The sequence below is a fragment of the Podarcis melisellensis genome, assembly GCF_964234715.1.
Source record: "Podarcis melisellensis genome assembly, chromosome: 14".
Taxonomy (NCBI): domain Eukaryota; kingdom Metazoa; phylum Chordata; class Lepidosauria; order Squamata; family Lacertidae; genus Podarcis; species Podarcis melisellensis.
Genome location: NC_138546.1, coordinates 154,700 through 174,175, shown reverse-complemented (window position 1 = coordinate 174,175; position 19,476 = coordinate 154,700). Strand labels below are relative to the sequence as shown.

At 54.3% G+C, this 19,476-nt stretch overlaps 2 protein-coding genes across 6 annotated transcripts in view; one reads left to right on the top strand and one right to left on the bottom strand.

Annotated features, from left to right (window-relative positions):
• The window catches only part of PDIA2 (protein disulfide isomerase family A member 2), a 31,220-nt gene extending 20,507 nt beyond the window's left edge, over nucleotides 1-10,713 (bottom strand). Inside the window, exon 1 of one of the 3 annotated variants that reach the window (XM_081889211.1) lies at nucleotides 10,568-10,713. In XM_081889211.1, the coding sequence (XP_081745337.1) occupies nucleotides 10,568-10,654 (87 nt within the window). In that variant the 5' untranslated portion in view covers nucleotides 10,655-10,713. The remainder of the gene's footprint in view (nucleotides 1-10,567) is intronic. The other 2 variants (XM_081889209.1, XM_081889210.1) reach the window with 2 other exon arrangements.
• A 28-nt stretch (nucleotides 10,714-10,741) lies between these two features.
• On the top strand, nucleotides 10,742-19,422 carry LOC309357174 (histone-lysine N-methyltransferase EHMT2-like). Of its 3 annotated transcripts, none has more exons than XM_081889216.1 (13): nucleotides 10,742-10,822; nucleotides 11,199-11,242; nucleotides 11,557-11,676; nucleotides 11,868-11,972; nucleotides 13,638-13,792; nucleotides 15,706-15,855; nucleotides 15,951-16,098; nucleotides 16,659-16,736; nucleotides 16,831-16,952; nucleotides 18,105-18,191; nucleotides 18,291-18,369; nucleotides 18,468-18,634; nucleotides 19,112-19,422. In XM_081889216.1, exons 1-13 carry the CDS (start codon nucleotides 10,810-10,812, stop codon nucleotides 19,365-19,367), a joined length of 1,524 nt encoding a protein of 507 aa, XP_081745342.1. In that variant the 5' UTR covers nucleotides 10,742-10,809; the 3' UTR covers nucleotides 19,368-19,422. The 3 variants fall into 3 exon arrangements, 2 of the variants coding, with proteins under 2 accessions (XP_081745342.1, XP_081745341.1); XR_014163045.1 differs by lacking the exon at nucleotides 10,742-10,822 and adding an exon at nucleotides 10,846-10,941 and having other exon boundaries at nucleotides 18,468-18,757; nucleotides 19,112-19,228; XM_081889215.1 differs by lacking the exon at nucleotides 10,742-10,822 and adding an exon at nucleotides 10,846-10,941.
• Nucleotides 19,423-19,476: the final 54 nt, after the last annotated feature.

Here is a 19,476-nt window from a genome sequence, read left to right as displayed (position 1 = left end):
GCAATGCTCTGAAGGAAAATGTAATGAAAATGATATATAGATGGTACATGACCCCAGTGAAATTGGCTAAAATACACCATTCGTCTGATAACAAATGTTGGAAATGTAAGGAAAATGAAGGAACATTCTTTCACCTCTGGTGGACCTGCCCTAAAGTGAAGGCCTTTTGGGAAATGATATATAATGAGTTAAAAAAGGTATTTAAGTATACCTTCACCAAGAAACCAGAGGCCCTCCTTCTGGGCATGGTCGGCCAGAACGTGTTAAAGAAGGATAGAACATTTTTTATGTACGCTACAACGGCGGCAAGGATACTTATTGCTAAGAGCTGGAAAACCCAAGATCTACCAACACTGGAAGAATGGCAGATGCAGCTGATGGACTATATGCAACTGGCCGAGATGACTGGCAGAATCCGCGACCTGGGAGAGGAGAGGGTTGAAGAAGACTGGAAGAAATTTAAGATTTATTTACAAAAGTATTGTAATTTGGTTGAATCCTAACAAGGAAGCCAGAGCAGAAATAACTGTCTACCATTAAAATTATAATTTTTTATTTGAGTTTAACCTAAACATTGCACTTAAGAGTATAAACAAGATGATAATTTGCTTGGAAAAATTCGTTTTTAATGATGAGAGTGGAAGCGGGAGACGTGAGGGAGTCCGCAATAGAATGAAAAGATGTTATGAAACCTATTTTGTTTGTTAAATATGTATCTGTAAAAAATCTTAATAAAAAATTTTTATAAACATAAGTCTCGCTGTTGGCGGCTACGTCAGAGAGTTGTGACAAGTCCTTTGCCCTTTTGTTCCGCCTCCTCCCGGGGGGTAGGTCTTGAGTGACGCGGACTCCAGGTAAGATTAGGCCAAGGTAACAAGTGCCGCGGGAGTGGGGACTGGCCCATACGTAGCCGTGGTGGCCACAAACCCAGAACAATCCTTATAAGCATGAGTCTATGCGGCCGGTGAGGAAGGTGCGGAAGAAGCACTGGGTAACCGGGGAGGGGCTCCAGGAGTCGGGCAAGGTCATAACGCGTTTCCATGCAGACGTTAAGGTGGGGTGGATAGAGGGGTTGCCTTGGTGCCATAGGGTAATTTTGCCATTTAAGGTAATGTCAATGGTGTACTTACAGGTGCTCTCGCCGATAATTTTGTCGTTCCCACTGAACTTCCGGCAAAGGTCACCTGCTGTAGGTCCGGTTAGGTAGATGTACTGGTGGGTCAAGTTCACAGCGGTCAGGTTCCAGGATCGCACGTCAGCGGAGAGATGTTGTTGCAGGGTGAGAGGTACTCCTAGAAATGGTATGCCACTGTGAAGGTGTGCGGGAGCGTTGGCACAGATCCAGCACTCCTTGGTTGTTGTCTGTCTTGCAATTTGAGAGATTAATTTCACATAGGTGTTGGAATGCCAAGTGGACAAAAAGTCATTATTGTTGGAGTTTTCGGATACTGACAGTTCCCCCCTTTGTCGAGGTGCGGTACCCACGGGGTGAAGTGGATCTTGGCGGAGTAGGTAGGTGAGGTTTGTGGTGAGACCTCCACATCTTTGGGGTCCAGTAGTGTCCCATTCCGCTGGGGGTGTAACTGAGTGGTGCCAGCCTTCGAGGTACGCTTTCCCGTCCCAATCGGAGGCGAGTCCGATGTCCCAGACGCAGCAGTACCTTCGGAGGCAAACTCCCTGTAGGATGGTTTGGCGGGGAGCGGAGTCCACGCGTTGGCAGTAAAATCCATGAATCAGATGGTCTGTGGGGTGATTTCTGTCAGTGTAAACTGACTCACCACCGCCATTGTCAAGAAGTGACCAGTTCAAGGGTTGTTGAGGGGTACCATCAGAGAAGAGTACGTAGGAACCATTGAGGCAGTGGGCTCGGTTCCAAGAGTCATCTTTGGTGAGGATGAGTTTGCCAAGTGGCGTGTAAGAGGGCGAGCGTATAAAAAGTTCCCAAGTTTGGTGAGTGGCAAGTGTCGGTAATATGGTATGTCGAAGGAGAACACGGGTTTCGGGTAAGCAGAAATCGAAATCCCCCAGGCGGTCCGGTGTTCCCCTTTTCACCATATCAACAATTCCAAAGTCCAGATATTTGTATTCCATTTGCAATCCTGGGCATGAGCCGTGGGTGGTTATGGTGTGTTGTGCTAAGGTAGAGGTGATAGAAAGGACGAGCAGGGTGGGTATGGTAATTGCCATTGTGTATGGTGGCCGTCAAACGAAACTGTCAAACTGCGGAGCTGAAGACTGGAGCTGTCAAACTGAGCTGTCAAACTGCGGAGCTGTCAAACGGCGGAGCTGTCAAACTGAGCTGTCAAACTGCGGAGCTGTCAAACGGCGGAGCTGTCAAACTGAGCTGTCAAACTGCGGAGCTGTCAAACGGCGGGCGTATGTTTTCGGAGTTTGAGTCGAATTGGGGGTTGGTCGTGGTCGTTGGCCGTGATTATTTCAGAGGTCCAATGGCTCGATGTGTCAGGTCCGGTCTGTTGGGCTCGGTTCGTGCCCCGATCTGGTCCGGTCTGTTGGGCCCGATTTGTGCCCCGATCTGGTCCGGTCTGTTGGGCCCGATTTGTGCCCCGATCTGGTCCGGTCTGTTGGGCCCGATTCGTGCCCCGATCTGGTCCGGTCTGTTGGTCCTCGTCGATGCTGTTGTCGTCGTCTGCTGGTCGGGCGGGTGTATCGTAGGGCGAGTCGTCCACTGTGGGCTCGGGTGGAGAGGCGGGTTTGCAGCGGGTGTGGTGCAACCAGGCTGTCTTTTCTGCTACCTTAACGGAAGTTGGAGTGGTTAAAAGTACTTGGTAGGGGCCCTCCCAAGTGGGCTGTAGGGGTACCTTTTGGTAAGTTTTTGCTAGTATCCAATCGCCTGGTTGGTACGGGTGGATGTTTTCATCTAGAGGGATGTTTTGGCCTGAGGCTGCGTACCTGTGGAGAGTTATGAGTTGCTTTTGGAGTTGTATTACGTATTTAGTTAATTCTGACTCGCCTACTTCTAGTTCTGATGTCGGAAATCTGGTGTTATATACAGGGGAGGGTCGGCCGAATAGTAATTCGTAGGGAGATAGTTTCAGTTTTCCGCGTGGGCAGGCTCTCAAATTATGCAAAACTAATGGAAGGGCATTTACCCATTTGATGCCGGATTCTTTGCAAAGTTTTCCTAGCTGTAATTTAAGTTGCTGGTTCATTCGTTCGACTTGTCCCGAGGAAGGAGGATGGTATGGGGTATGTAATTTCCATTTGATCCCTAGGGCAGTGGAGACTTGTCGGATTATGTCTGAAGTGAAGTGTGAACCCCTATCGCTGTCTATATGTCTAGGCACTCCAAAGCGGGGTATGATTTCTTGAATCAGAGTTTTTGCAACAATGTGTGCAGTTGTTCTGCGAGTGGGAAAACATTCTATCCACCCAGTCAATTGATCAATGATTACCAGAGCATGCTTATAGCCTTGGCAAGGGGGTAGGTCTATAAAATCTATTTGAAGGCTTTCGAATGGAACAAAAGCCCATGGTCTAGCTCCGGATGGGCATCTGGCGGTATGCTTTGGATTAAAGCTCTGGCATGTGTGACAATTCTTTACAACCGTTTTAGCGGCAAGAGCTAAACCTGGAGCATACCAACAGCGTTGCATTGTGTCAATGAGTTTTTCTCTTCCCCAGTGGGTAAGTTGGTGCAGAATTCTCAAATGTTTAGGTACCCACAGTCTGGGCATTATAAGTCTTTTATCAGGAAAGTACCAAACCCCTTGGTCTAAATGGGCTCCTTGTTCCTCCCATCCCTTGATCTCCTCTGGGGTTGCTGTCTGGTACATTTCGGCGAAGTTCACATCTGATGGAATTTGGGGCCCCTGGAATTCATTATCTGTGGATAAGGGTTGTAGGGCTGCTTCTTGCGCTGCGCGGTCAGCACATCTATTTCCTATTGAGATGGGGTCCTTCCCTTTGGTATGTGCCTTGCAATGGACTACTGCAATAGCTTCGGGAAGGTGTATGGAGTCCATGAGACGTTGCACTAGGGGGGCATGTGCAATTTGAGTACCTGCTGCAGTCAAGAAACCCCTCTGCAACCAGATCTGCCCGGTTGCATGTACTAACCCGAAGCAATACTTTGAGTCCGTGTAGATTGTGATTTTCTGTCCTGCTCCCAGTTCGCATGCTCTAATTAGTGCAATGAGTTCAGCAGCCTGTGCGCTGTATCTTGCATTGACGGGTCGTGCCTCTAGGGTCCTATTATCAGTGACTACGGCGTATCCACTTTTCCGTTCCCCTCCCACAACTTTGGAGCTCCCATTCGTGTATAGAACGAGGTCAGGGTCGGTTAGCGGGAGATAATCGAGGTCCTCCCTGGGTTTCTCTAGGTGACGGACTATTTGGGAACAATCATGATGTGGGGTGCCGTCGTCCGGGAGGGGAAGGAGGGTCGCAGGGTTTAGGGAGTTTACTCGTTTTATAGTGACATTGGATGGGCTGAGGAGAATAGCTTCGTATTTATTCAGGCGTTGAATAGTGAATCGTTGGCAACCTTGCAGGCTAAGTAGGGTAGCGACAGCGTGGGGGACGTTTACAGTTAGATCGTGCCCTAAAACTGTCTCTTGTGCTTTCTCAAGGAGCAGTGCTGCCGCTGCTACCGCTCTGAGACATCCCACATTCCCTAAGACCGTAGTGTCAAGTTGAAGGCTGTAATAAGCGACAGGTCTGTTTTTCCCTTGGAATGGTTGGGTAAGGACGCCAGAGGCTACTCCTCTATTTTCATGCACATATAAAGTAAAGGGTAGTCTGTAGTCCGGGAGTCCAAGAGCGGGTGCTGATCCAAGTTCCCTCTTTATGGATTCAAACGCTTCAAGCGCCTCCGCAGACCACTGTAGCTGGTCTGGGGCATCCTCGTGCGTCATTGCTGTGAGGGGACGGGTGAATTCTCCGTAGCGGGGAATCCAAGCTCGGCAGAATCCGCTCATTCCAATAAAACCTCTGAGCTGTCTCTTAGTTTTTGGCAGGGGTAGTTTTGTTATTGTCTCGATCCGATCTGTGGTCAGGGCACGGGTGCCTTTCCCCAGGATATGACCAAGGTATTTGACTTCCTCTTTGCAATACTGTATCTTTTTCGGAGACACCTTATGTCCTTTGTCTGCTAATATGTTCAGGAGGGCTATGGTGTCGTTTCTGCAAGAGTCTAAGTCCCGCCCACAGAGTAAGATGTCATCTACGTAAAGCCTCAGGGCAGAGCCTCCCGGTAGGGTCACATCTGCCAAATCTTGGTGTAGGATAGATGAAAAAATTGCAGGGGATTCCACATACCCCTGGGGTAACCGGGTCCACGTTAGTTGCCCTGTCTGCCAAGTGAAGGCAAACAGGAATTGGCTTTTGGGGTCTACAGGAATACTGAAGAAGGCAGAGCATAGGTCTATGACTGAGTAAACTGTAGTTCCCTCCGGTATGGTGCTTAGGAGATGATGTGGGTTGGCGACCACGGCATGTCGGGGAATGACAAAGGAGTTGACGAGCCTGAGGTCTTGCACCAAGCGCCATTTGACCGGGTTTGTATTGGGCTTTTTGACAGGGAGGAGAGGGGTGTTGCAAGGGGAAGCGCATGGGACCAGAACTCCCATCTTCAAGAATTCATCGATCATAGGGGTTAGTCCTTGTACTGCCTCAGGGGGAAGCGGGTATTGCTTAGTGCAAGGGAAAGGCAAATCTTGTCTGTAGTTCACTCTAACTGGGGTCGCTGATTTTAAGAGTCCTACGGAGGTTGACTCGGTTCCCCATAGAGAAGGAGAAACATTTTTCAGAAGTTCAGGTGGGAGGTCGATATCTGGATTTAGGGCTTCTTGTAAAACTCCTTGGAAATTAAAAATTGATTCATCCGGCATGTGTAAGTAAATGCCTTCTTGACCGCATTGTATAGTGGCGTTTAATTTGCAGAGCAGATCCCTCCCCAAGAGGTTAACAGGGCTAGAGGTTAAGAGGAAAGTATGGTTTACAGATAGGGGTCCAACCGAGACGTTTGCAGGTTTGGAAAGGGGGCAGTTCCGGGGAATTCCGTCCAGTCCCATTACGGTTCTGGTTTCTTCCCCGGGGGTTAGGTGGCTGCCCGTAAGGGTGGAGTAGGTGGCTCCAGTGTCTAAAAGGCAATTGTAGGTTTGTCCATCGATTTGCATGGTGCAGATTGGGTCCGAGGACGATAGTCGCAGGACGGGGCAAAGAAAGGGGAAAGGGGCGGGACCTGCTCCTAGTTGTCAATTCGATTGATATTCATCCATCACCATCTCATGAGCTGGGTTAGTGGTGTAGTTGGCCGGTTTAAAGGGATTTGTAGGATCTTGAGCGTGGTTCCTAGGTCTAGGTTGGGGAGGGGGAGGACCGGCGCGATGTAGTTGTTGGGTCGTCGTTGAATTATATCCATATGGGGAATCCGACCCTCTGGGTCTGGGATAGACTGGGTCCCGATAGTCCGTTTTGTATAGTTTGGTGTCGCTATACTCTGGTTCTGTCGTGTTAGTCAGGAAGGGGCAAAATTTCCTGATGTGTCCCCTTTGTTCGCATTTGTAACAAATACGGTTGTCCCTAGAGTCGGGTCCCCATTGTTTGTTCTTGTAAGGGGGGACCCCTCCCGCATAGGCCAATACTCGTGGAGAATCGGGTTTCTGATCTTTCTTTCTTCGTTCATCCCTAGAGTTGAATACTGATTTGGCGATGGAAAGGATTTCGGTTACCGTCTTTCCATCATATCCCAGGTGGGAATTTAGGGCTTTCCGTATGTCCGCTGTAGCCTGGTCCTTGAAGAAGCCTTTAACTATGACTTCATGTTGGGGGTTCTCTGGGTCTATCCCGCCCCAAGTTTTGATAGCCGAAACTAGTCGGGTGTAATAGTCAGACGGGTGTTCTTCTGGCCCTTGAAGGACGGTCTGTAGTCCAGTTTACAGTTCGCTGGCCAGCAGCTTTGATTCCATCTAAGATGGCCTTTTTGAAAATCTTTAAACCCCATATTCCATCGTTTGTATTATAGTCCCAGTCTGGGTCATTGAGTATCGTCTGAGCGGTCAGTGGGGTCATTGAGGCGGGACGATTTGGTTGGTAGCCTTCTCGGGTTAGAGCCTCCCCCGCCTTCGCTAGTATTTCTCTTTTTTCTGCCTCGTTAAAGAGGGCCCCAAGTAACATATGTACATCTGCCCATGTAGGATTGTGTGTAGAGAAAATGGTGGCCACCTGGCGGTGACATTTATCAGGGTCGTCCCTTAAAGAGGGCATTTTGTCAGACCAATTCATCAAATCCGAAGTAAGGAAAGGTTGATGAGTGAAGACCATGCGGGGTGGATCCCCAGCTCTGACTGGCGGTATGGGCAATGCTCGCAGGGGGTAGGCGCCCTCTGCTTCTCCGTTTGACGGAATGTCCCTGTTTCGGGTTCTACTAGAGACGGGACCCTCTCTGTCTCCGTTTAACAGCTGGCCATTGAGCAAGGGCCCTAGAGTTAAGTCCGCTTCATCTCCCCTTAAGTTTGGCGTGCTTGTAGAAGGGTCAGGTGGTTGCGCACTCGGTAGGGTTTGGGACGGGGTAGTGGTGACATTTGTTGTGTTTTCCCTTGACCCTACACCTCCCCCACCAGCTCCTGTTCCTGATCCTGATGGTTGGGGAGCTCGTGGTTCAGGGTAGTAGAAGGGGATGAGGCTCCTATCCAATTGTTCTTCTTGGGCTCTAATCTCATCGTAAGGGGGAGGTCCGGTTGCTTTAAGAACAGCCATTTGTCGGACGATTCGAGCCTGCTTTTGTTGGAACAAGTCACGGGCCTCAACGAAAGCATTTAGATAATAGAGTTGGCGGGGTTTTTCATCAGCCAAGTAAGCTTTGAGTGCTTGTATCCTCACGATGTTAAAAGACCCATGAGGGGGCCATCTCGAGGCTGGCTCTAACTGGTGGGTAAATGCGACCCACGAGATGTTGCAGAGATCCTTCAGCTTTGACTTTGAGAGTCCCTTCCTCCCTCTTAATTCCTTCCAACTAAGGAGAACAAATTGTAGAGGGGTATCGGAGTCCTCTCCAGGGCGGCAAGGCTTCATGGATGCCTGGTCACCGGGAGGAGCCCAGTCAGAGTGTTGGGATGCGTGGGCACCCATCGCTCTGATACTCGAGGGGAAAGGGTGCTCCGCTAGCGACTTGTACTAAGGTTAGAAGGGACGCACAAACAAGGGGAAGAAGGAAAAAGAACAGGACCACAACACACACACACAAAGGGAAAGGGGAAAAAGAATATTCTTTCAGTAAACGAGGTACCTCTTTATCTCTGCTTAAGCTTAAACCTGCCTATCATCCTTTGACTGGATTCGACTAGTCCTCTATATACTTCAAACACTAAACCTTAGCCCACGGGTCTCTCCCTCTACCCGATACACAACTGCGGATCCTGACAGTACAGTTTACACAACTGGTCCTAGTGTGGGGCCCCAACCCGGGTTCCGCCCCTTCTCCCTTCACGACAGCCTCCTGCCTAGCCTTTGGGACTAAGTTCGAAATCTCCTACTGGACGCTTGCGCAGTGCAATGCCAGATCGGGATCCGAGAAAAGTCAAGTTTGGAAAGGAAACAAACGACCTTGCGTTCTCACGTACCCGGGTCATCCCTAACAAAGGTCGCCGGGCAGGAGGGGCGGCTTCGTTTGCATAATTAGCAGAAAGAAGGATAGAGAGAGAGAGAGAGAGCTTTGAGGGACGCCTCCAGCCGACTCCGAGAGAGGGACGTCAGAGAAAGACAGTAAAGAGCCACGCTTTCCCGGACTCAATTCCAAGACGGAAAACGGGGGAGAAAAGGGATAGAGAGATCAAGACGTTCCTGGACGACCCCGAGGGGGAACGTCGGAAAACAGCAAAGTACCACAATTTCCCCGGTCACATACCGTGTAAGAAACTGGGGGGAGAGAAAGGGAAAGGTTTTGACATTCCTGGACGACCCCGAGGGGGAACGTCAGACAGTAAAGTTCCGAAACCTCCCTGGCCACTTTCCGAAAGGGGAGAATCGGGGAGAAAAGAATAGAGGAAGAACGTTCCTGGCCGACCCCGAGGGGGAACGTCGGAAATGATAGAAGGAAAGTCTGGCTGTCGTGAGGACGTTACTTCCCACCCACCTCCCAATGTGTCTTTTCTCTTCAAACCATACTCACGTTCGAAGATGTCCCCCGTAGATCCCGGGATCCTTTCCTTTAGCCGGCTTTACCTCGCCTTTGCTCTCTCTGGTTGGGCTTCTGGTGACGGTTGATTACCGCCCACAAAGAGGAGGCAGGGAGAGGAAAAAGGGATCCCCGAGCTAAGGTTGCCCGGTGGCGCCCGATCCCCTCTATCTCCCCCCTCGCCTCTGTAGGAGAACCAAGTGTCCCTGAGCGCGGTCGCCAAAAACTGTTACCGGACAAATCCGAGGGCTCCCTTGGACAAACAGAGACACCAACCAGAGCAAGTCAGAGCAAAACAGCAGCCAGTAGGCTTGGTCTTTATTAGAAGAAAGACTGTCGCGACAGGGCTCCCACCGCCCACGAGGTGAAGCAAAATGGAAGCCCCGAACAAAAGAAGACCCTAACTTTTATTAGTTACTAATCCCCAAACTACACCCCCAGAATTACATCACATCTACATCATGATTACATTAAAATTAGGAGGAGTCGAGGAGGGGCTACACAGGTAATCCGAGTGTCCTGACACCTGGCCGGAGCCTCCTGCCTCCTCCCCACATGAGTCAATTTCAAGAACAAAAGGAGAAGGGTGAAGTTTCCTGCCCCCTGAGGGGAATCCGGTCAGTGTCCTTTGTACAAGTCTGGGTGGAATACACTAAAAGGTGCAGCTTGATTGTGTTCTTGATAGTCTCCTGTCTGGACTCATCACGATGGCTATCAAGGTAATCACGCCAGCCGGGGGGGAATCGCTGTGTACGTGACTGCTCGGTCAGGAGATTATGGTTACCCAGCGTCATGTCACCCCCCTTTGGTAGTCCTTTGGATATGTAGTAAAATAAAAGTGGTCCGATAAAAATCCGTCGTACGGTTGATTTTTAACGAATATAAAACGGCGAATACTTTGAAGTTCAAACCAACCCCAAGTTCAGGAAACAATGTAGCAAGCTCTTGATTGGATTAGTCACGGTTGAGTGAATTCGGAAACGTTGTATCAGTGAGCTGTCAAACAGGGACACACCGAATGGCGGCTGCAGTACCAGCGCAGTCGCCACCAGGGGCGCTGTTTGCTAATGCTCATTGGTTGAAGCGGCTGTCGAGTGATCCAGAGTTCAGTTGCCAGGTCTACCCACGTTAAGAATAGGACGATGCGGAGCGCTAGAGTGGAAAGCCGTCAGGCTAGCGCTTCCTTATTTACGGAAGGCTTTTGGGAAGGTGACCCTCTAAAGGGACATCTCCAGGGCTGGGGGGGAGATGCGTGTACGTGTGAGTGTGGTGCTTGTGTAATACACGTGACAAATGTGGGGGGGGGTGATTTCCGGTGACACCCACCCCCCCAATCCTTGGGACTTTAGAGTGAAGGCCCCCCCTCCAATAATAATACAACAACAATAAGAACTAGCAGGCCATCTAGAGAAGGCATCTCCTTGGCCAGACCTCCTGGGCTGTGGCTGTGCTCAGCAACCCAGAGAGGGGCTCCCGGGGGGCGCTGGCCAGACCTAAGCAGGAGCAGCGGCCACACATGGGGGTCTTGTGTGGGGTCCTGCCCAGCTTCCCCTTGCTCTTCCTCACTTGGTCCTGGCCGGGTGCAGCGCCATTCCATGGAATGCCCCCGCCCTGCTCTGGGCATTGTTTGAATTCCACCCCAACGGCTGCTGCCCACGCAGAGTGGCACTGCCATGGGGCTCAGCGGTGAGGCAGGCTTGGTGGGGGGGGGTTGGAAATGGGAATCTTGGCACAGAGTGGGGGGCTTATTCTCTGGGTGGGGGGAGCAAAGGAAACTGAGGAACATAGTGAGCGGCCTCCAAGAAGTGTGTGTTTCTCAAGTGCTTGCCCCCCAATGTAGGAGCCCACTCCTATTGGTCGAGGTCCCTTTGGCCTCCCCAATAACATATTTGAGGGGGCCAGACCCCTCCCCAAAGTTGATTGCCATTCCAATGGTCACATGCACTGCTTCTTGTGATTGATTATATGGGATGGGGCTTATCCCCACCCCCATATTTTATTCCACTTTGCACCCCAGCCAGCATCAAGCTAACTGCATGTTGTATTAACCCTTTCCCCACAGAGAGTAGAGGTTTGGGGCCTGGCCAAGCCCCCTCTGAAAGACAGGTAAGGAATGCTTCTGGGCAGAGACCCCCTTGGGGTGCTTGCTGACGTCCCTGATGGGGGGCTTCCTCCCTCCCTCCCCACATTGCTGGGCAAGAGGGGAGCCTCCATCTCCCTGACCCTTGGCCGTCTGCTCCATTGCCCAGCCAGCAAAGCCGATTCTCCGGGTCTCTGGCCTTGCCCCTCTGTGAGGAGGAGAAGGGGGTCCCGCAGACTCCCTTGGGCTGGGCCACTCTCAGCCAGGACCACCCGTTTGTGGGGAGAGCCAGGGCAGGGGGGCAGAGGCTGCTTGGAGGCCAGTTGCTTCCTGCCTGCAGGTGGAGGAGGAGGATGAGGTGGCGGCCACAGACCCCCTTTTGCACATGGAGGCCAGGAAGGGCCACTGCGACACGGTCCGTCAGCTCCTTGCCCAGGACCCAGAGGCCCTCAACAGCCAGGTAGGCCAGCCAGCGGCTGCAGAGGATGGCTTGGAGGGCCCCCTGCCCCACAGGCTGTGGTGGACCCCTTGGTGGGAGGGCTGGGATGTGCCTGCAATGGGGGGAGATGACTCCTTGCTCCCCTCCAAGGCCCCTCGCCTGCACAAGGCCCACCCCACGGCTGCTCTCTTGGCTTCCCCCTCGCTCTCCAGGACGCCAGTGGCCGGACGCCCCTTTTCTGGGCCACGGAGTACAGACACGAGAACCTGGTGGAGCTCCTGCTGGCCCACGGAGCAGACCCAGCTGTGCGGGATCACGTGAGGAATTCGCCCTCCGATTGCGCTGCGAGGCTGGACCCTGGGGGGGGGGAGGAATGAATTGGGGTGGGGTATTCACTCCCTATTGCCCACCCAGACAGAAGACCAGTTGGGATCAGTGATGGACCTACAATTTGGGGCCCCTGAAGCTTAAACTGCTATAAGGGCCCCTTTGCAACCAGAAGGAGGTCTGTTAGAAGCGGGGGGGGGGGGGAGTTACATGAGCCACAGCAGAGCAGCCAACTTTCCCCTTCCTTCCTTACAACATCTGTGCTACTTATGCTACTCTCTTTTATATATGTTTTAAAATTAATTATCAACATATTATTTTCAACAATAATTAAACCTATTTTGAACATCTTATACATTTAATTTTTTTTTGTTCCATCAATCTCATCTGAAATTTTTCCAGTCTAATCACTAAATATACATTTCTCACTTCCACAATTACTTTTAACTCTTAACTAACATCACTATTCTTTCTCTAATTTGCAATGCTTCATACATTTCTCCTTACAAAACTTATTGTAGTCCTACTAGCGTACTTTGTTGATTACAGTTGCTCTTCAAATAAATCATACATTTCTTCTTTTTGCTGAAAATCTCTGGTCCCGCAGGTTTCGGATCCTTCCTGTCATTTTATCTAATTCTGCATAATCCATTAATTTTGTCTGCCATTCTTCTTTCGTCAGAACTGTGCTCCTTACTCTCAAATTTTGTGTTGGTTGATATATACACAACAAAAAATTAATCAATTTGAGTCAAAGCAATTGGCCTCCATCATGTGGCTCAAATGGGGTCCCCCAAATTGAGCCATGTGAACTAAAGTGGCTTCTGGGGCCCAGAAGCTGAAGCTTTGTTCCTTTCTTAGTAGATCTGCCCCAGTTGGCAGGAAGAGGCCAGAGCTGAGCGGGGAATCTCCAAAATGGGCTGGGCTGCCAGTCTGGACAAGCGGCTCTCACAGGCACACGTTCCCTGCTGGCATACTGCCACGCGATGCCACGGCACTGGCAGGGGTGGAGGAAGGGGTGGGGGTGGGACGCCCCGGGTGTCACCACTGGGGGGGGGGTGACAAAAGGCTGGGCAGCACTCACCGTGGGGCCTGCATGCTCTGTGATGCCCCAAATGGTCCACCCACTGCCTCTCCCTCAGCTGTAGGGTGGCTAAGTGGGAGGAGGCAGGCAGACTCCTCAGAGGCCCTGCGGAGCGTACCGCCCCAGTTGGCCCCTCCCCACAGGCAGCTAGCCCCACCCCTGGGTGCATGGCACAGGCGCCGCCCCAGGCGCCTGATTGGCTTGCTCCGCTGCTGGGCACTGGAGGGGGTGGGGTGGGCTGTGCCAGCCAGCGAAGAAGCTGGGGGCACCTTGTGGGGCTGACCAAGGAGAGGCTGTGTGTGACTGTGTGTTGCAACCAGAGGCAGGCAGGGAGGCTGCAAGGGAAGGCTGCTGCTCACTTGCGCCAGGCGCAGGTCCTCCTGCCTGGAGGATCCTGGGGGCAGCAGGCCCTGGGGGCCCTGGGGTGGACAGACTGCTCCCCTGTGGAGAAAGGCAGCAAACCTTGCAGTCACACAACCCCTCGAGGGTGGCCTGGGAGGTGCTTGGCTGAGGGCCCCCCCAGCTCAGCTCACCCCATTCTCTCTGCTGCCCACCCCCCTTCCCTCCTTAGGAAGGGAACCTCTGTCTGCACTGGGCGGTGTATGTCGGCAGCCCCTCCATCGCCCGAATGCTGCTGGATGCCGGCTCCGATGTGGATGCGCTGAACGGGCAAGGCGACTCCCCCCTGCACCTGGCGGCCCAGGAGAGGCGCTACGAGTGTCTCGTGTGAGTGAGGGTCTCCCTGCCCATGTGGGAATGTTGTGGACGGTAGGAGAGGATATATTGATTAAATATTATCCTTCCTCACTCATGCTAGTACGTTCCCCTGAATATTGCAGGAAGTTTGTAGATTCATTAGACTCTCTTGAGTTAAGCAATCCAGTCTGGCTTGTCCAGATTGGGTTTGTTCCTGCTAAATTCCCCTTTAATTCTCTCTTAAAAAGAATAAAGACACAACAGTCTTCTCTTCAAAGTAACAAGGAGTTTACTTACATTCAGTTCATGGTATGATCCGGAAGGCAGCCTTTAGCTTGTAGTTACAGAAGAGAGTGTGAGTTTATCCTGTATGGGGATTGAGCCCATGCGCTGCTGGCTGAGAGCCAGCAGACAGCAAAAGACATCAAGAGAGCAGCATCAAGAGCATGATCAAGAGAAAGATGGCTGCATGACCAGCTCTTTTATGGGGTCTCCCAGGGTCACACTCACCTGCCTGGTCACACATAGGGGGAAGATGCTCCAGAAAGGTGTGACAGGAAGTCCTCCTGGCACTGGAGTAACACCCCCCCCCCGTGTGTCCACTCTGCTCAAACAGGAAATGTTGTATTTGATTGCTACATCCCACAGCCCCTAGCCAGGCCCAGAGCTTGGCTGCGGAGAAGATGCAGCCATCGCCCAGAAGCTCCCTTGTGCCCTTGGCAAGGAGATGAGAGGTCAGCACCCGCCTCTCCCTTAGCCTGGCTGTGCAGGGTGGGATATTCAAAGAGCAGTGCAGACCAGATGCTCGCTCTTTGCTGGCACATGAGAGGCGCTGAAGCTCCAGTCTGCTAGAGAGGACTCTGCAGTGAGAGATGCTCCCGCTGTGCCCCGAGAGCGAGGGGGCCCCTGCTCTGTATCTCCTCCAACCTGCCTGGGCTCTTCCTCTCTTTTTCGTCACTCTCCACCCAGCCAGAACTGTGAGAGCATCTGCTGAGTCTGACGCTCCGCCTTAAAGCATCCTGGATTCCTCCATCAAAAAGGCTCAAACCAGCTTCCCTTTTAAGCCGCAAAGGGATGACACCCTGCTGAACTCACAAACCTGAGGAAGGAAGGATAATATCTAGCAAATACCGTATTGGCCTGAATATAAGCCGCACCTTTAAAATGGGGGGGGGGGAGAGAAAGACAATACCCTAATATAAGCCGCTCCCTTAAAATTCCGCAGGCACTCACACCTGTAAATGGCAGATGTAGAATAAAATCCTGTGGGTACTAGAGAGGACCCGCAAGTGGGTTAAACACCTGTTCATAGCACCGTAAATGCAAATAAAAAACCAATACTGCACTGTAAAATACGGGGAAAGCTATGAATGGCATTAGAATTGATTGCACAACAGTCTCAAGCTTGCAAATTGGCAAGAAAACATTTTGACAGCATGTCTGTTTCAGCAGCGATATCGTAAAAGTCAATTTTTGTTAGGTCGCGAATTTAAGCCGCACTTTTAACTTTCCACGGTCGGAATTTGGCAAAAAGAAAGTGCAGCTTATATTCAGGCCAGTACCGTATATCCTCTCCCAGCAGTGGAGGAGCACAGAGGCGGGCGGCGGGCGGGCTCTTAGTCACTCTGAGCCAGATGGGAAGGATGTGGGGGTCAACCTAGCCCACCCCCAGGGAGTCAGGAGTTGCAGTGGGAGAGGAGGGAGGTCTGGGGGGGGGGGGAAGCCTGGCTAGAGGAGAAGGCAGCAGGAGGCTTCCACTGGGGGGGCATGTATGGAGAGAGAGCAAAGGAACACCCCCCCCCGAGGTTCTCCCCGGGGCTCCTGTCTGGGTGGGTGGGGCTGCCACAGCCCTTCTTAGTCCTTCCTTGGTGCTCCAGCATCTGACTAGAGGACTTGGGGGCTCCCCCCCCGGGTGCTCAGCTGCCCCTCTTTGCGTCCCACAGCCTGCTTCTTGCCCACGGCGCCAAAGTCTCCCTGAAGAACAGAGCCGGCCGAGTGGCTCTGCAGTGCTGCAAGCCCAGCTCCCCTTCCTGGCGGGCCCTGGAGGCGACCTCTGCGCGGCCCCCCCACCCGACGGAGAGGCTGCTCTGCAGGTGAGCGGCACCCCGGGGCGGCTGGGCTAAGGAGGGACCCCCTCCCTCCGACCGGGCTGCAGCTGGGGCTCAACGGGCGCTCCTGTCGCCCCCAGAGACATCTCCCGGGGCTTTGAGCAAGTCCCCATCCCTTGCGTCAACGGGCTGGACGAGGAGCCGGTCCCCGGAGCCTTCCTCTACGTCACGCAGAACTTTGTGTCGGACTCGGCGGTGCTCCCCGCGACGGGCTGGGGCAGAAGTCAGGTGAGGGCATCGTCCGCCCGCTCCTCTCCTGTGCCCCAGGGTGAATGGGAGGGGCTGAAGTTGCTGGGTGGGCAGGGAAGCCCCACAAGTCTGGGGCATCTTCTGAGCAGCCCTCCAAACCAGGGACATTTCGCAGGGCTGTTTTTTGACCGTCCAGGCCTCCTTGTGCTGCTTGAAGGCATCCTCTGCCAACCTGGCGCCCTCCCAAACCCAACAAATAGCATGTTTTGGACGACCCGGGGCTGACAGGGTCTGTCCTCAAAACCCCCTGGAGGGCGCCAGGTTGTCGAATGGTGCAGAGAAGTGATGCTGCTCCTGTTGACGTTGTTTCCGGCACCGGGAGCCTGAGGATACCCAACCCAGGTGGCTTGAGAGGGAGGATCTGGCGGGTCTGTGCCAGGGCTGGCTCCCTGCAGAGGACCGCCAAAGCAAAATAGTAATGAAAATAAATAATAATTATTAATTAGGCGTCTGCCAAGCTGTGTGCCTAGAGTGCCCTCTGGGGGCTTTGTAGGGGGCTGAGCGTGACCCCCGAATCTGACCGCCTTGCCTTCTTTCAGCACTGCGAGTGCGCCAGTTCCTGCTCTGCGCCCAGCTGCCCGTGTGTCGAGCGCAGCCTGCGCTCCTGGTACACTCCGGTGAGAGCCGCTCCTGCCCTTCCTGGGGTCAGACGGGGAGGTCAGCCGGAGCCACTGAGGGCCAGCCGGCCGTTTCTCTCCTCTCGTGGTCCAGGATGGCCGCCTGGCACCAGACGCGGCGGGCAGCACAGCCGAGGCGGGCCCCATCTACGAGTGCCACATGCTTTGCTCCTGCGCCAGCTCCTGCCCCAACCGGGTGGCGCAGAGGGGCCTCAGGTGAGCCGCCTTTCCCTGGGCCAGGGGCCTGCGGGCTCCCCGCCCTCCTCAGCCCCACAGCAGAAGTACTTCAGGAAGGCAGTGGGGTGTAGTGGTGAGAGTGTCAGACCTGGGAGATCAGGGTTCGAATCCGCACTCTGTCATGAAGCTCACTGGGTCAGTCACAGCCTCTTGGCCGACCTCACAGGGTCGTTGTAGAGATCAAATGAGGAGGGGGGTGAACCATGGAGTCCTTGGATAAAAAGGTGGGAGACAAATGCAAAGGATAAACTCAGGCATAGGCAAACTTGGCCCTCCAGATGTTTTGGGACTACAATCCCCATCATCCCTGACCACTGGTCCTGTTAGCTAGGGATGGTGGGAATTGTAGTCCCAAAACATCTGGAGGGCCAAGTTTGCCTATGCCTGAATAAGCTCTTCTGCTGAATTGCTTAAGAAAGTTGGAGGGGCCAGCCAGGTGGGCAGGTCAGCATCACCAACCTGGTGCCTAGAGATCTCCATGTGGTCGTAATCGGCACCCGCGCCCGTCGCAAAATGTGTCTGGTGCCTGGCTAATTTCCACCACTGGGCAGGAGCACCCACCAGCCTGGGTCAGATGCCTTGGCCCCCTCTTCCTTTGCCCCCTGGCCAAATGGCACACGATGGTGTCAACGGCCTCTCCTTCCAAGGACGTTATTATGCAGAGCTTGGATGGCCGCCCTTCGGGGTGAATTGGTTTGGACTCCCGAATGGCAGGGGGTTGGACTAGATGACCCCTGGTGTCCCTCCCAACTTTGCCATTCTGTCATTCTACGAGCACCCCCTTTCCAGATTCCTGCTTCCGTGAGGGGACCCTTGGTTCTCTTCCATTAAGGAGACGGCGCTTTGCGCGTTCAACCGCCCCCACTTTCATAGGGGCAGAAATACTTGCCGCAGCCCTGCGAGAGAAGCAAAGGGGCGAATCGAAGCCCGCCCCCCTCGCCACCTTGTCTCACGCCCTGCCAGCCCACCCAAGTCGCCCCCTTAAAAAAACAAACCCGCTTGCCACCCCGCCCTTGGGACTCTTGCGTGCCTGCTTCTCTTCTCGCCCCACAACCCCCTCGCCCCTCTGGTGCCCGGTGGGGGTCTCGCTTCCCGCTGCCCGAGGTGGGCCCAGCACCCTCTCATCCGCAGGACGCAGCTGCAGCTGTACCGGGTGCCAGGCAAGGGCTGGGCAGTGCGCACGATGCAGGAGGTGCCCCGAGGAGCCTTCCTCTGCCAGTAAGTCCCGGGGAGGGAGGGGTGAAGAGAGGGACTGAGTCCAGGCAATTCCCCCCCCCCCCAAAAAAAAACCCCTCATGGCCCTTTCCTCCCCGCCAGGTACTTTGGGGAGCTGATTTCCAGCGCCGAGGCTGCCCAGCGTGAGGACGCCGCCTACTCCTTTGTGGTGGACATGCAGGTGACATCTCTGCCTCCACTTGGGGGGCGGGAGGGGTTTGTGCCCCCTTCCCGGGGGGTGGGGCACTGGAGCTCAGCGTTGCCCACCTCTCCCCGCAGGCGGGCCCCGAGTGCTGCCTGGACGGGCGCTTCTACGGCAGCGTGGGCCGCTTCCTGAACCATTCGTGCCAGCCCAACCTGGTGGCTCTGCCGGTGGTCGTGGGCCACGAGATCCCGGGCATCGCCTTCTTCAGCGCCCGGGCCATCCAGGCGGGCGAAGAGCTGGCGTAGGTGGTGCTGCCGGAGAGAAGGGGGGCTGCCGTGGGGTGAAGGGGCCCCCACCTCCATGCCTGCCCCCTGGACTTGCAACCAGACAGGAGGAGGGGGGGCTTCTCGGACTTCAGTCTCAGGTTTGCCCTTGCAAGACTCAGCCGGGACGAGGCGCTGCTTGGAGCCAAGCCACTTAGTTTCGCCCGTCATCGGCTCTGGCGCCACCTGCTGGTGGCCTCCCGGGGGCTTCAGCCACTCCCGAATGGGCGCCTGGCAACCGCAGGAGACGCGACACTCTGCCTGCTCCGCTCCTGCTATCCCCCGCCCTTGAACAGAGCAGCACTTTGGCTGCAGCAGCTGGGGTGGCGAGAGCCGGTCCCGGAGCGTCCTCTGATCTCCCGCCGGAATGGGGGCGGCTTGAGGGGCCCATTTTCCCCAGGCGAGGAGGGAAGGGGCGCCCCGTCTTCACTCGGCGGCGTTTCTGCCCCTCGCAGGTTCGACTACGGCGAGCGCTTCTGGGAGGCGAAAGGCCGCCGCTGGGCTTGCCTGTGCAAGTCGCCCGGCTGCAGATACCGGCCGTCGAGGGAAGGGCCAACGGCAGACGCCGCCGCCGCCGCCGCGGGAGACCCCGGCCTGGGCACCTCCACGTCCTACCCGCTCCGCGGCTTCTCGCGCAAATCCGCGCGGAGCAGCCCGCTGAAGACGGCCCCGCGCCGCTCTGCGCGGCCCCGACGGCGCCCCCTGCGCTAGCCGCGCGGACCCCAGCCCCTGTCTTGATCCCTCCTAATAAAGAGCCGAAGCCAGCCGCCTGTCTCGGGCCTGATTGCTGCGTCGGGGGCCGGGTTCCGCAGGGAGAAGT

Coding starts and splice junctions, on each gene's coding strand:
- LOC309357174 (XM_081889215.1), top strand. CDS start 10,854: ATGGGAATCTTGGCACAGAGTGGGGGGCTTATTCTCTGGGTGGGGGGA. Junction 11,973..13,637: donor ACCCAGCTGTGCGGGATCAC/GTGAGGAATTCG, acceptor TTCCCTCCTTAG/GAAGGGAACCTCTGTCTGCA. Junction 16,953..18,104: donor GTGGCGCAGAGGGGCCTCAG/GTGAGCCGCCTT, acceptor TCTCATCCGCAG/GACGCAGCTGCAGCTGTACC.